Source organism: Ciconia boyciana, chromosome 18 (assembly GCF_034638445.1).
Source record: "Ciconia boyciana chromosome 18, ASM3463844v1, whole genome shotgun sequence".
NCBI classification, from domain to species: domain Eukaryota; kingdom Metazoa; phylum Chordata; class Aves; order Ciconiiformes; family Ciconiidae; genus Ciconia; species Ciconia boyciana.
The window spans coordinates 11,611,141-11,630,335 of NC_132951.1; the positions used below are offsets into that span (position 1 = coordinate 11,611,141).

The 19,195-nt window shown below is 51.4% G+C and overlaps 2 protein-coding genes across 2 annotated transcripts; one reads left to right on the forward strand and one right to left on the reverse strand.

The window, feature by feature from the left end:
- Window positions 1-1,242: 1,242 nt before the first annotated feature.
- PRPF4 (pre-mRNA splicing tri-snRNP complex factor PRPF4) lies at window positions 1,243-10,201 on the forward strand. Its single transcript, XM_072883185.1, has 14 exons — window positions 1,243-1,794; window positions 2,515-2,692; window positions 2,876-3,062; window positions 3,280-3,367; window positions 4,180-4,259; window positions 4,527-4,620; window positions 5,566-5,660; window positions 5,987-6,045; window positions 6,691-6,814; window positions 8,012-8,101; window positions 8,398-8,520; window positions 8,678-8,785; window positions 8,877-8,995; window positions 9,175-10,201. The coding sequence occupies exons 1-14, from the start codon at window positions 1,258-1,260 to the stop codon at window positions 9,366-9,368; spliced, it is 2,076 nt and encodes a 691-aa protein (XP_072739286.1). The 5' UTR covers window positions 1,243-1,257; the 3' UTR covers window positions 9,369-10,201.
- A 1,122-nt stretch (window positions 10,202-11,323) lies between these two features.
- WDR31 (WD repeat domain 31) lies at window positions 11,324-18,042 on the reverse strand. Its single transcript, XM_072883253.1, has 9 exons — window positions 17,996-18,042; window positions 17,075-17,204; window positions 16,539-16,613; window positions 15,337-15,481; window positions 15,154-15,254; window positions 14,474-14,541; window positions 13,825-13,966; window positions 12,977-13,139; window positions 11,324-11,484 (listed from the first exon to the last, which is right to left on the reverse strand). Exons 1-9 carry the CDS (start codon window positions 18,040-18,042, stop codon window positions 11,324-11,326), a joined length of 1,032 nt encoding a protein of 343 aa, XP_072739354.1.
- Between the last annotated feature and the right edge of the window lie 1,153 nt (window positions 18,043-19,195).

Below are 19,195 nucleotides of genomic sequence, written 5' to 3' on the forward strand. Positions count from 1 at the left end.
GAGCTTCTTAAACACCAACAAGCTGCTTCAGTTTTTATAACTTGCTTCCTTCAGGTCACCTGCCTGCATGCTAGACTCCTCCTTTTTGGGGCTCTGCATTATCTCATCTTTCATTACATGCCCAGCCAGCTGATGGTGGCAGGAATCGCTGTTGTAAATCCAGGTACGTGTTGGTTAGTCTGTCAGAAATCAATCCACCTTTCTGCTTTTTACGTGACACCAGCTGTAAGGAAATAGTTGGTGACCTTTGATCTGAGCAACAAACGTCGCTGGCAGCTACCTGAGCTCCATCACAGGGTGACAAATCAGCGGAGCTGGGGTGACATGCTCCCCAGGGCTGAATGGAAGTGAAACAGATAAGTGTAAAGGAAAAACTGCTCCATCGGAAAATACGGGATGTTGTTCCACGTCCGTGTGCTCAGTATGTTCTACTGCATCCAGGTTTGCAGCCGTTCCCTGTGAAGGGCCCAGTCCACATCCCAGCTGTGACACAGGGAAGCAGCTGTACAGCCATCTCTGGGAAATACGATTTTAATAGATGTGGGGGGGCTTCTTTCCTGGCCTCCGAAAATGACAGAGCAGCGTCTAGAAGTATTGCCTGTTGCACGCAGAGTCGTGACGCCCACTGCCTGTATTCATGCAGGCTCACTGCATGAATAAAACACTGATCAGACGCTCTCCAGCATCTTCTCCTTAGCGGGATCACTGACTTGTAGGGCTAAAGGTTTACATGAACACATGCCACTGGCTCCATTTTTAGGATTACTAAAGCAAAAGCTCCCGCCGCAGAGGCAGTGTTTTACCTCCTCGCTGCGTCGGGGCGCACACAGGTGAAGGAAGCGCCGCTGGTCTTGGTGTTTCCACGCTGCCTGCGTGGTCTCCGCAGCCATTTACAGCAGCTCGTGTGATTTTTTTTTTTTAAAAAAGGACATATTTATTTAAAACAAAACACTCGACCAAGGGGCATTCACAGGCGTGTTAACCAGACAAACTTAAAAAAAAACCAAAACCAAACCAACAGCAAAAACGAGGGGGAGAGGCCCGTCCCGCCGGCCTCGGGGCCCCTCCGGGCTGGCGCGGGGGGCTGGCGGCTCCCCGTCGCCCCGTCCCGCCCAGCCGGGGGTGCCGGGCCGCCCCCGCCGCTAGAATTCGAAGGTGCCGAAGTGGGCGGCGCGGCCGCCGGCCTTGGGCTGCGGCTTGTAACCGATCCGGTCATTGATGATCTGCTCCCGGCTCTTGTGCTCGGCGCCCAGCGCGATGGCCGCCGCCTCCTCGCCGGCCGCCGCCGCCTCCGCGTCCTCCCGCTGCTTCTTGCGGCTCTGCGGGGCAAAGGGGCCGCGTCAGGGCGCTCCCGGGCGGGGGCAGGCGGACCCGCCGGGGGCGGCCGCGGCCGGCCCCGCTCGCACCTCCAGGTCCTTCCGGATGCTCTCGAACTCCTCGATGTCGTCCAGCTTCAGCTCCAGCCGCGTCGGCTTCCGCCGCAGCATCGCGACCCGCCGCCGCGCCGCTCCGCTCCGCTCCCTCAGCCGCCGCCGGCGAGGGCCGAGCGCGCCCAGGCCGCCCCTCCCGCCGTGCCCCGCGCGCCCCGCCCCGCCCGGCCGCCGCGCCTCCCGCCGTGCCCCGCGTCCCCCGGAAGCGGTTGTGAGGCGGCGGGGCCTGTGCGCGGCGCCTTGCGGCCCGGCCCGGCTCGGCTCGATCCGGCTCCGGCTCCGCTCCCCTCCCGGCGCGGCCGCCATGGCCTCCGTGCGGGCTCCGGCGGCGCGCGGCGGCGCCCGGGCCCCCGCGCCCGCGGAGGTGGGCGTCTGGTGGGCGGGGGGGGGGCGGCTCCGGGCCCCCCGTTACCCGCGCGGGCGCGGTACCGACCCGCGGGCGCGGAGGAGTGGGGAGAGGCCGCAGGCCGGCCCGGGGGCTCGCGTTTGCTGTTGCGCGCGTGGGGTTTGCCGTGGCGGAGAGGCCCCGGCGTGGGGAGCACCCCGTGCCGTCGGTGACACCAGAGGGCGGCGGCCGGAGCGGTCGCGGGCTCTCGGGCGTTCTCGGGGAATCCTCTCGTTTTTCTTGGGAAGGTTGCTGTAACGCGCCTCGCCGGGGGGACAGGGGCCCTTCACCTTCCCAGGGAGGGCACCGGGAGCTGGAGGCCGGCATCGCCCTGTCCTTTCTGGGGCTTGTTCAGCAAGATTAGGGAAAGCTTCATCTTCTCAAGTTTTTCTTTTAATAAATAAATAATTAAAAAACGACCTCAGAGCCTTAAAACTGAGGTCCAAGCAGATAGTAAAGAAATGGAAAACGACGCAGTCTAATTTAAGCAAAGTGTTGAACCTGGCATTTTACTTGTGATCTTTGCACTTGGGGCACAGCCTTATTGTCCAAGATGAACCCCGCGTATACAATTTCAGGGTCTCTTCATGATGTACGTACTAACTTTCTGTAGGAGAGCAGTGCTTTCTTGCACAAGCAAGCTGTTTGTTGTCTCCTTTTTAGCCAAAACACACTTAAAATTCTGCCTTTACCTTCCAGGCCACAAAGAGCAAGCCCGCAGAAGAGAGCGATGCTCCTCCACCCAAGAGAGCCCCCATCTTTTATGGCAGTTTGGAAGAGAAGGAAAGGGAGCGTCTGGCAAAAGGAGAATCCGGGTTGCTGGGAAAAGAAGGGATGAAAGCTGCGATCGAGGCTGGCAACATCAACATAAGCAGTGGTGAGAATGTTTAACCACCTTTTTTTTTTGCCCCTCTCACTCTGGAAGCTTTTGAGCATAGTTTAAAATAAAAAACATGAGACCATTGCCCGGACTGTTGGCTCTTTGTTCGGATCTTCTTGTTGGAGAGGGATCTCTCGTCCAACCATTGTTTTCAATCTGATGGTTTCATTTTTTGTTCAGGTGAGGTCTTTGATCTCGAAGACCACATGAGCGAGCGGCAGGCAGAAGTGCTGGCTGAGTTTGAGCGCAGGAAGAGAGCCCGGCAGATCAACGTGTCCACTGACGACTCTGAAGTGAAAGCCTGTTTGCGAGCGCTTGGGGAGCCCATCACGCTCTTTGGAGAAGGTCCTGCAGAAAGGAGGGAGAGGTGCTGTGTCTGCCCTGAGTGTTGCAAACGGGGAACTCTCAGTTTATCAAATTCTTGACATTTTCCTTGTAATTGGGGTGCAGTGAGTGCCGGCAGTCAGTAATGCTTCATTACAATGCAGCAAGAATGCTGAGGGAGAAAGAATGGCAGACAGTGATTATTTGTCGGTTAGCTGAGGATTCACTGAGTGAATATGACTCAATGTGTTTCTTTCCAGATTAAGAAATATCCTTTCGGTGGTTGGAACAGACGCATTAAAAAAGACCAGGAAAGATGACGACAGGTCTAAAAAATCCAAAGAAGAGGTATTGGTCTCTCTTGTTCTGTCAGTGCTGAGAGAGATAGGCATGATACCCGTGGAGATGCCTTATTTTGATGGTCTCTTCTATGTCCAGGAGTCTGGGTTTTGGCCAGTCTGTGGATTCTCATGTCGTCCCTTCATGCTCCTTCTGTGTTGCCCCTTTTAGCACAACTAAATGTATTAATGTGGCAATGTGTTATCTAAATCAGGAGCGTTAAGTCTGGCTTGTGTGCAGGCCAAATTCCGTGCTGCGTACAGCATACGAAACAGATCAGACGTTTGGACTGTTACTTGGTATAGCGAGTCCTTTATTGTCGTTTGTCGTCATACTCGGGGAAAAAAAAACCACGTTCCTGCTACTGCATCTGTTTCTGCCTTTGATTCTTCTTTCTTTCTGCTTCTCCTTTCTCTTTTCTGAGTCCATTTTTTCCTTATTATTTTTGGGGGTTGCTGTAAGAAGTAAGGACAATTTCTGCAGCTCTGGGCTTTCTTTTTACTGGGTGATGTGTGGGGAAGGAGGGAACTGTATGTCATTAAGTAAAAATGAGTTAGTGTTCAACTGGAATATCCTTGAGTGAAATGGCAGCACATCAGGATCTGATCTGTAGGGCAGAGAGTTTGACTCGTCTCTCTTAATCCCTTTTTCTAGGGCTTACAGTTATGCGAAATGCCCTCAAAAAGAGACTTTAACACAGCAAGATTTAAGAGCAGATGCTGTGGTGGCACTTAGATACTAAGAGGAGGTCATCCAAGGTGACTGAATGGAAGAGCAATATTACATCAGCTTTTTCTTCCCTTTGGTTCTTTTTCTTACAGTATCAGCAAACCTGGTACCACGAAGGACCACGCAGTTTGAAAACAGCGAGGCTGTGGCTTGCTAACTATTCACTCCCCAGGTAAGGAAAAATGGCACAAATGAAGGAGGGAGATGCAACCTTTTGTAAAATCTATCTGCTAATCCCACTGCGGGTAGTGCAGGAAACGTGAGATCAAAGGAACGGGGAACATACACTGGTAGACAAGTCCAGTGAGCTTAGAGCTTGAGTTCTTAGCGACTGACTGTCGCATTAGCCCAGTTTGGGGGAAGAAGGGGGAAAGGCGTATTTCCAGCAGCAGGGCAGGGAAGATACAGGGACTTGTTACTCCACCTTTCCTCTTCACAGGGCAGCGAAGCGGCTAGAAGAAGCCCGGCTGCTCAAAGAGATTCCGGAGGCAACCAGGACATCACAGAGACAGGAGCTACACAAATCCCTGCGAGTAGGTTTGGCAGCTGCCCAGCTGCTGTGTTTAAAACTTTTTGGTGATCTCCAAAGAGATCAGAAAGAGATCAGCTGCCTGGAGGTGCTGTCCAGATGCATGTAGTTTTCTGTGCTGTGCCTGTCACCTGTTGGAAAGCTCTGCTTTTTCTCTCTTTCCCTATGATATGCATAGAGCATGTTCTAACTCTTTCTTCAGTGATTGAGAGATGTACTTTAGTTGTCCCCTTGCACGGCAGCAGGATGAAGAGACATCCCTGCTTTGCCTTGCCACTTGCCTGTGAAGCTAAAGGAATTTATTCCTGGTTTTGTCACAGGTTTAGCTGGCTAGGAAGGGGCTGCTCACTTTCCTCTTCCTGTAAAATAGTCACTAGTGCATAAAACCAAGGGAAATAATAACCAATACAGTAATGCAAAACATGTTTTAGATGACTCTGAGATGCTCTTTTTGAGCATGTTAAGTCAGATTCCCAGCTCAACTGAACAGAATGGCTCAAGCACACAGTGTGCTCCCACTCTAATCCTGTTTACTCCCAGAGGCTTTAGCTGCCAGAGGATTTGCTTCTCCCCTAAGCGCACCACACTGCTTGCCCTAGTCTTTCTGGTTGTATTCATTGGATGAGTTGTAGAAAGAGGCCAAAACTACAGTAAGTTCTCTGTCAAAACCATAGTTGCAAAGCAGGCCTGCGGGGTTATTGGTGGCAAGTACCATGGGTGGCACACTGAGAGCTAAGCTGTGCCCCAGGGCCGTGCAAGCTTACATCCGTCAGGCTGGCTCAGAGCTGGAGCGGCTCGGAGGTAGCTCTTCCCTTTGAAAGTGACTTTCCAAAGGCCTCTGCCTCCTCCTGTGTACATTCGCCTCCTTCACCTCAGTGGCTTTGGCTAGAGCATTCCCTAGGTGGTTTGTACTTTACTCATTTATTATTTTCTTTGTATTCGGTTACAGTCCTTGAATAACTTCTGCAGTCAGATTGGAGACGATCGCCCACTCTCCTACTGCCACTTCAGCCCCAATTCCAAACTCCTCGCTACGGCCTGTTGGTAAGTTTTCTTCTACAGCACTTGCCGTAGGGGCTGGGAGAGCACAGCAGGAGTGAAGGAGAGGGATGTTATTGGAGGCCTGTGAGAGTTGTGAAATTGAGAGAGTTCAGAAATGCTTTTTCTTCCTACTCTGAACTCTCTCTTCACCCTGTTTTGGAGCTTAGCAGAGATTTGAATCTGAGTCCATTAGTCCCTATGGCTGGTTGCCCAAAGTGTCTTGGTATTTTAGCCATTGCAGAACCCCCCAGCGTGGTTTTGCAGCTCTGTGTTGGATCTCTTCTTTGACGTTCGTGTCTACACTGACGTCTGTTTCTTGTCTTCAACAGGAGCGGATTGTGCAAGCTCTGGTCTGTGCCTGACTGCAACCTTGTTCACACCTTACGAGGTAGACAGCAACTTTCACTGAGACTCTTTGCTTAGTTCTTTTGTTCCTCTCTGGGTTGAGTTCCCATATCTGAATTACTTTGTGATTCAAAATGTAGTGTTCTTTGGGCAGATTTTATTCTAATGAGAGCATCACTCAGGCTTGCGGAGCGTGGGCACATGTCTCATAATCAAGAGGAAGTCCTGGCCTTTCTCTTAGAGCCAAGACCTGAGTTTGTTGTTTCTGTTTCTGAATTACGTTCTTGTTTTGTTTCAAAACCTGGTTTGAGATCTTTTGAGCCAAATATCAGCATTTTTGGCCAGGCCACTTAACAGCAGTGAGGTTCTTTGAACAGTGGTCACAGCTTTGACTAAATACAAATGTGAGGACAAATCTCTTGATTTCAATGTTGAATTTTCACTGCATTTTGAGGGTTACAAACCTTGGTGTTTGATACTCTTAAGTGGGTGCTACTGGAGTTGCCGTTTAGCTGTTTGCAGGACAGATGTGTCTGGTGGTTACAATGCAACTTCACCCAACATGGGAGGACACAGTGAAAGTGTTCACCAGTACCTGGCTAATTAGTAACAAAGAAATGCTGGTTTTCTGAAGAACTGGCCAAGATCGCGTGGCAGATTATGAATTTTGATCTTCCTTTCTCTTAAGGACATAACACCAACGTAGGAGCAATAGTCTTCCATCCCAAAGCCACTGTCTCCCTAGACAAGAAGGATGTTAACCTGGCCTCGTGTGCGGCCGATGGGTCTGTCAAACTCTGGAGCCTTGAAAGGTCAGAATGATACCAGACATGCACAGCTGCAGCAGTGTTGCTTTGGGGTTTATTTTGTGTTATTAAACATTGGACATTTACCATCCTCCTGCAAATAAAACCTTTTCTTGTAGTTATACCAGTGCAATTCCTGGCCTCAGTATGTGCCACCTTCTTCAGCAGGAAAAGAGATCACCCTGATTAGGGGAATCAAGGTGAGGGGAAATCGTCTGAAAAGAATCAAGTCAGAATTGCTGCTGGGCATTGGTAAACTGCTTTGGGTAATGGATGGAAGATTTGGAGATTGTTTCATTCTAACCTTTTATTTAGGAGAAAATTTCCCCTCTTGCATATTAAGAAATAAACTTTTCAGTTATTGGGAAGCACCACTATTCAGAGAGGGACTAACCAAATACGTGACCATGCACCATAGCCCCATCCAGTAATGAAAACAAGTGGCTCTATCATTGCGCAGTGTCATTTTGGAAGATGCACAGCATCTATCTCAAGCCTGTGAAGAAGAGAACGGTGTAGATACCGAGCCCTAGCATCTGCTGTGTTTGACAAGCAGAGCCCTCCAGTGCACCTGAGGAAGAGGCAGGCAGCTCTGAGATCCTCACTTGTTTATCCTTATCTGAAAGCCGCTGTTTCTAATTCCAGAAGCATACCTGTGCAAAGGGACAGGTTGTTTATTAGTCTCATGTGACCACGTCTCTTTAGTTGGTCTGTTGGAAAGAAGCTCTAAATGCTGTTTCAGGCCTTCTGCTGAAGGCTACTGACCTGCTGCCTGTAATTCTGGGAGAATAACTATTCACTCTGGCCTGCCTGCCCTGCAATTCCTCAGAACAGCCAGATTTGCTGTAGTTCGGGATGTGTTCTACATACTCGCAGTAAAACTCCCTGCTGTCCAGGGAGTCTGCGTTTTGTTTCTGCTGTTACTACTTTCAAAGTGCTACTAATAAGGGCCTTGTTAATTTTCAGGAAATAATTATCCCAGGAGAACTTTATAACCAACATGAATGTGAATAAAGGAGCTTCACTTACAGCTTTAGCTGTGTGAACAAAAGGCAGAATTCAGAGTCATTAGCTAAAACTCTGATTTTCCTGTCTGGCTTGCATTCAATTAGCAGCTGTGTTGCTGTGATCATATTTGCAAAGGCTCGGCTAGAGCCAGCCACCTCTGACCAGTGTCCGATGATTTTTGTTTCTGTTTTTCAGTGATGAACCAGTGGCAGATATTGAAGGACACAGCATGAGAGTGGCACGTGTGATGTGGCACCCATCTGGGAGGTTCCTGGGTACTACCTGGTACGGAGATTTGGTTACTTCCTTTAAGACATTACCATTAGCTGTCTAGCTGGTAGCCCAGTGGGTACCACTGCTTGTCTGCAGAGGAGCCCAGCATGGGCAAGAATTGGCCATTGCCGACAGCAGCTGGACTGCTGCAATGTAAATATCAGCAAGTCATTGGGATTCCTTTCTCTGCCCCTCATACGAGACCCTGTTGGTCTCCAGCTGGAAATAAAATGCCCGTAGAGTTAGCAAAATACCCTGTTATTCTCCTTGGAGATACGTTTAGTTGGACAAATGCTTCGTTTTTACAGCTATGATCACTCGTGGCGCTTGTGGGACTTGGAAGCTCAGGAAGAGATTCTCCATCAGGAGGGGCACAGCAAAGGGGTCTATGACATCGCCTTTCACACGGATGGGTCTCTCGCTGGGACTGGGTGAGTTTGCTTTGTGTCAGGACTGGACGTGAAATATTATCAAGGTTTTGTTGCTGTCTGATGCCAAGCGCCCCAGTGATTTCTGCTGGCGAGGCTGAGCGTACTCTGGCAGTTGCTGAAGTCTCTGATGGGTAATGCTCGGGTTCTCTCTTCCTAGTGGACTGGATGCTTTTGGCCGGGTGTGGGACTTGCGCACGGGACGCTGTATCATGTTTCTAGAAGGCCACCTGAAGGAGATCTACGGGGTTAACTTCTCCCCAAATGGGTAAGAAAGGAGCTTGCCTGGTTTATGTGGGAGGTCTGAGTACAAACCCCAGCTCCCAACAACAACATGTTCTTCCTCCGCCCTTTGGCAGATACCACGTCGCAACTGGCAGTGGTGACAATACTTGCAAAGTATGGGACCTCCGCCAGAGGAAGTGCATCTACACCATTCCTGCCCATCAGAACCTGGTGACCGGGGTGAAATTTGAACGTAAGTGCCTCCCGTCTGATGTTCCTCATCCCTGCCTCTCCTGAGCTGAGGTGGCAGGGGATGGGGCAACTCAAAACCACATCTGCAGGTCAGGCAGGCCTGTACTGGTTAGCAGAGAAGATTTGTCATGTTTTTACTTGCAAATCTCACTTCTCCCTTTTTCTCATCCTCTGCTGCAGCCAATCACGGTAACTTCCTGCTCACAGGCGCTTACGACAACACTGCAAAGATCTGGACTCACCCCGGCTGGTCCCCTTTGAAAACGCTGGCTGGTCATGAGGGGAAGGTGATGGGACTGGATATCTCCCTTGACGGCCAGCTGATAGCGACCTGCTCCTATGACAGAACCTTCAAGTTGTGGACAGCGGAGTAGCTCAGAGGTGCTGCTGATGAACCAGAATGGAGATGTTAATGGCTTTCAACTAAGACTTGCTTTTTTTATATTAAAGAAAAAAAAGGAATCAGCTCTTGCAACATGTATTACGGCAGCTGTAGTCACTGGCTGGTCTTGGGTTGAGGTGGTTTTGTGTTTGCCAGGCCTTGGTTGGAGGCAAATCTCGGGTGATGTTTTTCCACTTTTTAGGACTTTGTTTTTACACTGCAGAAACTGCTTTCTGCTTTAGAGATGATCCATCTGCTTCCACCCTCCCTTCCAAGTTAGGCTCACAAGTTTTCTCCAGTCCATTTTAAACATTTGTAGGTAGCCACACAACACCTCAGGTATGGTGTGTTGTTCATCCTCTGTTAATACACTCCTGACCTTCCATTTTCCAGGAGCCTTTGGTAGGAGTCTGTGGCTTCAAACTTGATTTGCATTTAAAGAAAGAAAAACTAGCTGTCAGAGTTAGAGGAACATGGTTCCCTGCTTCCCCTGCCTCTGTGCGGTAGTCTCTGAGGGTGGAGGTCTCCATCCCCTTTGTATTCACTCACAGCAGATGTTAAAGGCCAGGGAAATGTTTCTTTTCTATGTACCATCTCATGTCCTAGCTCCTGGAGCGGTCTCAAGAACTGGCATTTCAAATCCACATAGGCATCTCCTGTTTAAGTTCTTGCTGTGTCTCACATGAGATATGAAGAAGGCTATTTCAGCGTAGATTGTCTTGTTCTAACTTACACTGTGGGGAGCTTTCTTATTTGTTGTTTATTCTTCAATTCGATGTTTTGCAAATGTTGTGTTCTGGAAAGTCAAAACATGTTCTGAACGTGCACCCTAGCCTCTGGGTCTGACTAAGGAATGGGGAAATTACAGGTACTTCACAACACACAGTTTGATTTCTGTCTGCTATCGTAAAAAACCTTCAGGAGAGAAGACCGGCTCACCTCCCCGTTGTCAGCTGGAGAGCAGCTGTCCATGTTCCTTGGGGAGTGAACACAGTTCTGTTCTCAACACTTGCAGTGCAGTTGGAGATCGTGTTTTAAGGAAAAAAAAAAAACAACACAAACCCACTCAGGAGTTATTTTTCTTCTAGCAGAGCACTGTGGGCTTTCTCCTCCCTTCCAAGTAGCATGGTGGCATCAGCCACGTGCTGTACGCTAGCTCTTATTTACTCCCAGGGAAAATACTATGGGATGAGAGGCTGGCAACTCACGCAGAAAAACATTTAATTGCAGTCTCCTCTTGCATAAGCCTCGATACCCAGCTATGTGTGCTCAAGCTGGTTCTTCCGTATCTCGTGAAGTGTCTACTAAAGGGACTGTCCCAGCCTGGCAGCTGTGCAGGGGGCTCCCAGCCACACAGCCAGGACAAGCCCCCCCAGTGTTCCTCATCAGGTTGCCATTCACAGGACAATCCTGGCCCAGCAGTCGCCCAGCAGGCTCCCACGTTTCTAGCTGGCTTAGGATGAAATTTTGGACATGACTGTACTGCGTTTACACTTGCATTGTTCCTGGGGTATAAATCCCAGTGCAGGGTTTCTGTCACAGCGTGTTCAGCTCCACTCCACTGGAGCAAGGGGAGGGAGGCCGAGCGTTCCCTGCCCTGTGCCCTGGCACCCTTCAGTGCTGCCCCTTAGCTCCCCAGAGCTCATCTCCTCCTCCCTTAGCCCCCATCACATGCAGCTAGCCTGCATGGAGGTTTTCTAAATAAAATGCACAAGGCTCGCTCAGGAGTGAGAACTTGGCCTGCGTGCATCCATGATTTGTTTTTTCTTCTAGACAGCTCTAGTGCCTTCCCGCCACCCACAAACTGAAACCAATAAACCCCCCTGCCGCGCTGATCACACATCACTGCTCTACAGGCGCAAGGTCTCCTGCTGCTTGGCAGTCGGGGAAGCTCTTGGGGAACCGCATCCCCTTGCAGGGCAGTCTCTGTCAGAAAGGTTACTATGGTCAAAACGCTGCCACCTCCTCCAGCACCAGCTCCGCATGGTCACTCATCTGGAGTACGTGAATTCCTGACTTAAAACTGGCACAGAGCAGCGTGGAGCTGTCGCAGACGGCCAGCGAGGCCAGCGGTCCCGATCCCTCGAGGCACAAGGTGGCCAGGCAGGCTGGGGAGGGAAGAGAGGAGTCACTCGGGACACTTGGTTTGCTGAGATGAGACACGACCACACACCAACCTCCCACCTCCTGGCTCTGCCCATGTGCGTCCATCTGCTCACCCGAGGAGGGTGAGCTGCACCCCTCGCTGTCCCAGATCCCTGCATCCAAAGACGTTGGGACGTGCCCTCTGGAAGAGAGACCCTCCACCTCTGTAAGTCCCACAGGGGATCTGTGCATTGCCCAGCTAATGTGGATCCAGCTCTGCTACTTCCCTGGAGAGGAAGCAGGGATGGATGGACAGACAGACCCCACTGGGCAGAGCTGCAGGGCTCGCAGGGAGGCATTCCCAACATGCCTTTTTCTCCCAAATTGCTTACGGTCCAGAAAAATTCTTCCTAAGGGCTGTGCTACACTCAATATGCAGTTTTGTTACATCACCAGAAGAGAAACAGAAATAAGATTTACAACATCCAGCACCACATCAGCCCTTCTGTTTGTGCCTATTATTAAATACCCTGAGGCAGTATTTGTGCAGAGACACCAACCCCACGCTGAGCTGCTACCAGAGCCACATTTGACACGGACCTACAGGCAACTCGTGGTGACTTACACCCTTTCAAGAGCACCTGAATTAAGGCTGAGGGCTGTGAAGGTCACCCAGCTGTGAAGGCAATAGGATCAAAACAAAGCTGCTGCCAACCCCGCTGCTGTCTCGGCGTGCGCAGGCACCAGGGTGAAAGAAGAGGTGAGTGAAACAGAAGGTGAGAGCTTTTCTGTGGGAGATCAGGTTTCTATTTTCATCCTGTGTTCAGTAAGTGCCTTTGGAGAGGTGCTTAGCCACGGGGGGTGTCTAATGCTGATGACTTCTACTGCATTCAGAGCACACCTGTGAACCTGAACTGCTTCCCAAGAGGTCTCTGCCTTCTGCGCAAGGCATTCGTTCCTAACAAGCCTGCTGCTATGGCAGGGCTTGGCAGGTAAACAGCCTTTGTGTCCAGCACAGGTGAGGACTCAGCCCTCACCAAGTACTCCAGCAAGCAGGGTTAACCCCGAAATGCCCGCGATTCCCCTTCAAGAGGATGATCCAAGTGAGGGCAGCTGCTGACCAGCCCTCTATCCTCCAGCACAACTTCTGTTCTATACAACTTTCCACTTATATCTGCAGAAAGCCCTGGAGTTCCTCTGTTCTTTTTGATTTTTATCACTTGTCCTTTCATTGCTAAACTTCAAAAGCCATCTTGTCATTAATTCTTTTTAGTTTAGGAAGGACACCCGTCACCTCCAACGTTACGCACCCAAACACCCTCCTTCGCTGGAGGACAAGCAGAAGCTCCTGGGTTTGCTCTGGGGCATATCTCCACCCTGCCCTGCAGCTGGATTAGAGTAAAACCCAGAGAGTTCAGGCTTCATTGTGCCCATTACCACCAGGAGACAGAAACAAAGGAAGCAGTTTTGTTATCCCAGGGTAAGGCACACTGAGTGGGCAGGACCCTCCCCTACCTCCAGTGTCGCGGTCCCAGACCTTCACTGTGCTGTCGTACGAGGACGTGGCAATGCTGGGGGCGAGAGCTGGGCCCCGTGGAAGGAAAACGCACGAGGTCGTGGTCTGGAAATGCCCTTTGTACTCGCGCACTTGGTTCCTCGTCTGCCGTAGGTCCCACAGCTGCAAGGCAATGGGCAGCGTTTAGAGCTCAGGCTCTGTTACTGTCAGTTGCCAACATGGAGCTGTTTTACAAAGAAAGGAAGATGGTTTTGGATAAAGAGCTCCTTGCCAATCCTCAGAGTACCATGTCTACTGCCTTTGTCTCACGCTCACAGTCCTGGAGAACTTCAAACCCTGAAGGGTTTTCACCATTGGTGACTACCTGAGCATGTGCTCACACCCATTAGAGTGGGTGGGCTAAGACTGTGTGGGCAGGTAGCCACATCTCCAGCCTGCTCCCGGCCTCAGCCCTGCTCTCCCTGGGATGGGATGGTCTCATCCTCTTGATGCTCACACACAGGGCTGAGAACCTGCAGGATTGAATCCCTGGTTTGGAAACACCTTGAGCAAGGGGTCCCTTACAGGCTTTCTGCAAGAACCTCGTGCTCCTTGATGCCATTACTGAAATAAAATCCCAGTGCTTTAATCAGGAAGAATATCTCCTCAGGTATTCTCTGAGCAGAAGACTTACCAAAGGGACAAGCAGAATGACACTAAGCTCTGGCCCTGGTTGGTGCCACCAGCATAAGGCCAACGCAATGGGAGCAAGCAGATCCTTGGAGCACTGACCTGCTGCCCTCCGCTGTATGCCGTGGACATTGGAGAAAAACCAGAACAAGCAGGACTTGTTGCCCAGCAAACTCACAGTTGCCTCGCCGCCCTCCCCAGCAGAGCCGCTGCTGCTGCTGAGGCAGTACCGCCCGTCATGGCTCACGTCGCAGCACGTCTGAATGTGCTGCTTGGCTGGAAACGTGTGTGCCACCTGCAGCTCCCGGCTGTCCCAGATCCTGGCAGGAACAGGAGTGGGGAAGGGGGACTCTGACGCATCAGTGCCACGATGGGCTTCCCTCCATGCCCTCCCGCACGCCCTCGCTGTGCCCTCACGCTTTGCCCTTGCTGCCATCCCTCATGGGGCAGTCGCCCTCCTTCCTCCCAGCAAGCTGAGCTCCCAAAGCTCTCACTGCATCCTTGCATTTATCTGTCCTGGATCAATCTTTAGCCAGAGCAGCTGTGCTGAGCATTCTTTTTTTTATAAATTCTCCTTTTTACCCGCAGTCACCACCCAGTGCTGCTTACAGCCACGGGTGTCCCCATACTGTCCTCCCCTGGCAAGAGACCACACTCCAAGACCCAGGCAAGCTGGAAAGTGGCTTCTAGCCACCCCAGCAGGCTATGGGAGACCAGGTGGCAATGACAAACAGCCAAAGAAACAGCCCCTTGTGCACTGGCATCTTCCATAATCCCCAGTGCCCCAGGCTGTAACTCCCTTCTCTGTGGCCACACGTAGAATTTACCTGATTGTTTTATCCTCTGAGGTCTGGATGACGTAAGGCTCCCCAGGAACCCAGCACAGATGTGTGACCTGCGGAGAGGAAAGGATGAGCAGAAGCCCACCTCTGCGTGCAGCCCAGGCTGGCGTCTGCCTGTAGATACACAGCCACCGAGCTCCCATCCTCTCCCTCCTTGTGCTGGGTTGTGAGCAGGAAATGTTGGATAAAGTATTTTTCTGCTTCCCACCAATGCTGCTCCCCTACCAGGTTCAATCCCAGCGTGGTTACGGGGGGTTATTTGCAGGCAGGGAGGTGTCAACAGCTCAACAGGACACAGAGCCGTGGGAATAGGGGTACCACGGGCACCAGAAGACGGTACCCATACCAGCTCCACTGCTGGGCTGGAACAGAAGGGAATGCAGCCCCCACGGCACAATGTGCTTCCTAACAGCTCTGAGTTAGAGCATTAATGAATTGCCGTATGTCTCTTGGTATCTTTGTGCTCCTGGATTTGTTGTTACCTGGAGAACAGAGTAACCAGCCTCAAGCTTTGGTCTCCCCAAGCACACAGGCAACCTGAGCAGTGCCTCAGGGGCTTCTAGCACCAGGCTCAGAGCAAATTCACTCTACATGGCTTCATGTGCGAAATAACCGAGTAGGCAGCAAGGTGCCATGACAGGATGCAAGGAACCAGCGGCTCCTACCAGATTCCTGGAGATAGCGGCTCTGCCCAGACACTCTCCGGTCTCTGTGTCCCACTTGCACACGGTGTTGTCTCGTGAACCCGTGCACAGCTGGGAGGCATCTGCAACCACAAGTTAACATTAAAAAAAATCAAGAAAAGTTGTCAATAAATCCCTGGGGAATGGGAGCGTGTCATCCCTCACCCGGGCTCACGGCCAGTCCAGTAACAACCAGGTCATGTCCTGGGAAGTGCTGGCTTGGCCCCGAAGTCCCGTGAAGCTCCCACATCATCACCGTCTTGTCCCGGGATGCACTGAAGACTCTGTTTGAGTCAAGGCCAGAGGTGACCTGCCAAGAACAAGATGAGAGAAGCCAGTTAGCCTCCCCACCCAGCTCAGCTGTGCGCGGGGAGAGCACAACACTCCTGCTGTCGTGTCAAAGCCCAAGACGTGCAGAAACGTGACTGGGGAGAGCCTGACCTTCAAACCCTGTTTTGTCCATGCTGGATGTGCACATGCCGGATTGCCCGACGCTCATGCTGCAACTCCTGCTTGCTTCTGCTCTGCCGGATCCTGGCCACAGGCAAATCCCAGCACAGTGGGGCCAGGAGAAACCGCTCAGCCAGAGTGCAATTGCTGCAGCCCGTACTGTGGCTGTGCGTGTCGTGGAGGGGAATGTCAGGCAGCTGGGGTGTGCGACCCACTAGCGGGACCCACGTCCTCTCAGAACCAGGGAGCTGGATGGTGGATGGGTGTTCTCGGATCTTGTTCTCAGAAACAATTAATTTTATGGGAAAAACTTCCTTAAAAACCCAAATGAGCCCAGTGCACAGTTGCTTTGAGCACCGGGATGAATGAAGCCCCCTTCGTCCCTCCAATACCCACAGCACAGGGGACCCACTGGGGCTGTCCCCAGCCAGAGGCGCACCGGCCATGCCGCGCACACGTGCATACACCCCTGCATGTCTGCTCTCTGAGTAGCGTGTTTGGCTTTGTAATCAGGATGCCAGAAGGAAAATTAAAGCCCTGCTGTTCCTAGGCATGGCTGATCTGTAGAATAACGAGGAGTCTAGAAGAAGAAAAGTGAATGGCATCTCTGAATCAAAAACTGGACCTAGTAATTAACCCTGAGTTTTTGCTACACAGTCTCTTGGAGGGGAAGATAAGCACATGTCCAAGCCTCCTGGAGCCCTGTTTAGTCTGGATGTAACCACGCCATGCTGCTTCCCTGGCCAGCTGGGACCTTGGGAAAAACCTAACGCATTCTGATACCCCGCTCCCTCTTTCTGACGGAGCAAAGCAAGCCCTCTGTGGATGACAAACTGTCGCTCCATCATTCCTGGCTCCCCAGTTCTGACAGGTAACAGTACCAGAGGCCCCACCGCACTCGATCAGTTGTTGCTCACCTTGGTGACCTCCCGCTCGTGCCCGATGAACCGCTGCAGCACAGCCCCGGACCTCCAGCTGCAAACAGCCACGCTCTGCGGAGGAGCAGGGAGAGGCAATCAGCAGCGGCAGCAGGAGAGCCGGTGAGGAGGATTGTGCACGTTCTTGGTTACGTTATACCGAGACCCATGCACAGCCCAAGCTTGGAGAGGGAACGGGTTCTTCTGGGTTTGAGCTCCTACAGCATATACAACTGTCTTTAGAGCCCGTCCATTGCCAGGTAACATAAGAGAAGGGCTGGTCCAGTGATTCCAAGCCTGGGTGAGAGCATTTGATGTGATCCGAGCTCTGGAGAGGTTATAAAATTTGATTCAATGTGCTTCAGTGTGTGCCCTCACTCTAAGCTCATCTTTTCTTTCTAAATTCAGGAGCTGACAAAGTTGTTACCATTCATGGAAATGTTTAAAGCTCACATTTAAACCTTATTTTCCTAACCTGTCAATACATTTTCCTGCCTGTGACTGTGCTTCGTGCCCCGTGGCAGCAGGTACCTCACCTTATCCCTTCCTCCTGACACGCACAGGTCTGGTTTGAGAGCAGCCACAGAAGTGACGGCATCGGTGTGCGTGGGGCCGTGCTGCTGGACGGCTCGAACAGGTCCTGTCTCTTCCACGGAGCCATCGGCCCTGCAGCAGGCAGAGAGACAGCGGCGGGAGCTGCAGGGTGCTTTAACGCAAAGGCAGGGTGCTGCTCCCCAGTGAGACCGAGGTCTGGGAGATGGCACCACTGGCTGGGCTGGAGAGTGACAGCGTCTGCCTTTGGAAAGCCGAAGAGAAGCTGTGAATGGACAAATGCATCTCCTGGACTAGGTGAGAAGGAGTAGACCTGTTCCACCTCTAGAGCTGCTAAATATTTAGATGTTTACTCACTCCATGCTGGTGCAAAGAAGAAAAGAAATTTTGATCTTACCAGCCTCCACTTCCACTAACACCTTTCAGGCTCTGCTGCTCTCCTTTGCTCCGACACCAGCCTTGCCAAGCACGCCGAGTCCCCCCTGCTGCCACCCTGCGCTCTCAGCTGATCTCCAGGCAGAGCTCGCCCACCTTGCTGCCACACACCGAATTATTTCAGCTTCCCCATGAAAGCTGATGACAGCCTCTAAAGAGACAATGAAGCAGTTTGGATATTTGGGCCAAACAGCCACCCCCGGAGCTGTTAGCCTTCAGAGCTCTGCCTTAGCCATCACAGAGCACAACCACTGGCCACATTTACATGCTCAGCTACATTTTGGATTTCAGTCCCCCAAAGAAGCTGAGCAGACTTTAGAAGCGAGGGCCAAAAATGAAAATCTGATTCATACATTCAATAATGAAACTAAAACCACGTGCTTGCTGTGTCCTCTGTTCATTTGCTGTTCTCTATTCGCTCTCTTAACTGGTTTATTAACTTAAGACATGATCATCTGGGGTTGTTTTACCTGTATTTGGAGGTGTGGAAGCTGATTTTACTCTGCAGCTTCCCCATAGCCCTGCCGACGAGCACAGCCCCCACTATGGAGCAGCAGTGAGCATCACACCAGCACCTCAGGCACCTGCTGCTGGGACATGACCTGTGGGTGAGGAGACACAGCGTTACTGAGAATCCAGAGAGGTTTCTTCTTGTTACATATATGGGATAAGGTGCTGATAACACCTTATCTACACCTTAACTTCACTTAGAATAAGAGGAAAAACCTCAGAGGAGGGGACATCTGGAGCTCCCTGGTCAAACCTTTTGCTTAGAGCAGAGCCAGCTTCAGAGGAGAAGTTCCTGGGACCTTACAGCTGAGCTTTAAAAATATCCAAGCTTGGTGAGGCCACAGTAGAGATGGAGCTGCTGCCTATAATTCTTCTAGCACCTTACGCCTCCTCTTACTCCAGTACCTGCTCTTGACTTCCATATTTCCTGGAGATCCCAGTCTCTAGACTGGTGAATGCAAACACCTTCAGACTGAAGTTCATACAGCTGGCTGGTGGGACTGTATCTCTAGACCAAGATAACTGCAGTCACAGGCAGCCCGAACTTAACTGGACCAGCCTGACTTCATGTAAAGCTTGAAGCGGTCTTTCCATAGGCTGAGGAACACTTTGGGAACAGCAGCTTCTATGTCCAAACTCCAACGGCAGGTCCAGGCCAGACAAGACCTTCTTGATAACCCAGATGCAGTCAGCAAAAAAATACTGGCTGTCCAGGCTGAGACCAGCCTGCCCCGTCCCAGGGCATCCCTTCACAAGCGGCACCACGACAGCCAGTCCCCGCACGAGCATCCGTCCGGGTGGAAGAGCCTTTGGCAGAGCAGGGCTCGGGCCAAGGCAGCATCTCTCCCTCTTATCCTCACGGGTCACAGACCGAGCAGAAACCAGTTTCAATGACAGGGAATGACTTCTTCTTAGCTCAAGACACACTAATTGGATTTAGTCTGCACTAGGTGTATGTTGGCATTCCCGTCTTCTGGGTCAGCAGTACTTTGCTAATAAAAATCAGAAAAAAACCCCCACCTGCTTGTTCCAGCAAAGACAAAACCTGCTGCAAGGCTCTGCCCACAAAAACTTGAAAAACAAATACTGGAAGCACTAAGCACGAGGGGCGGGGTTTCTACAAAACTTTCCCTTTCTCATTTTACCCTGACAGCCTTCGT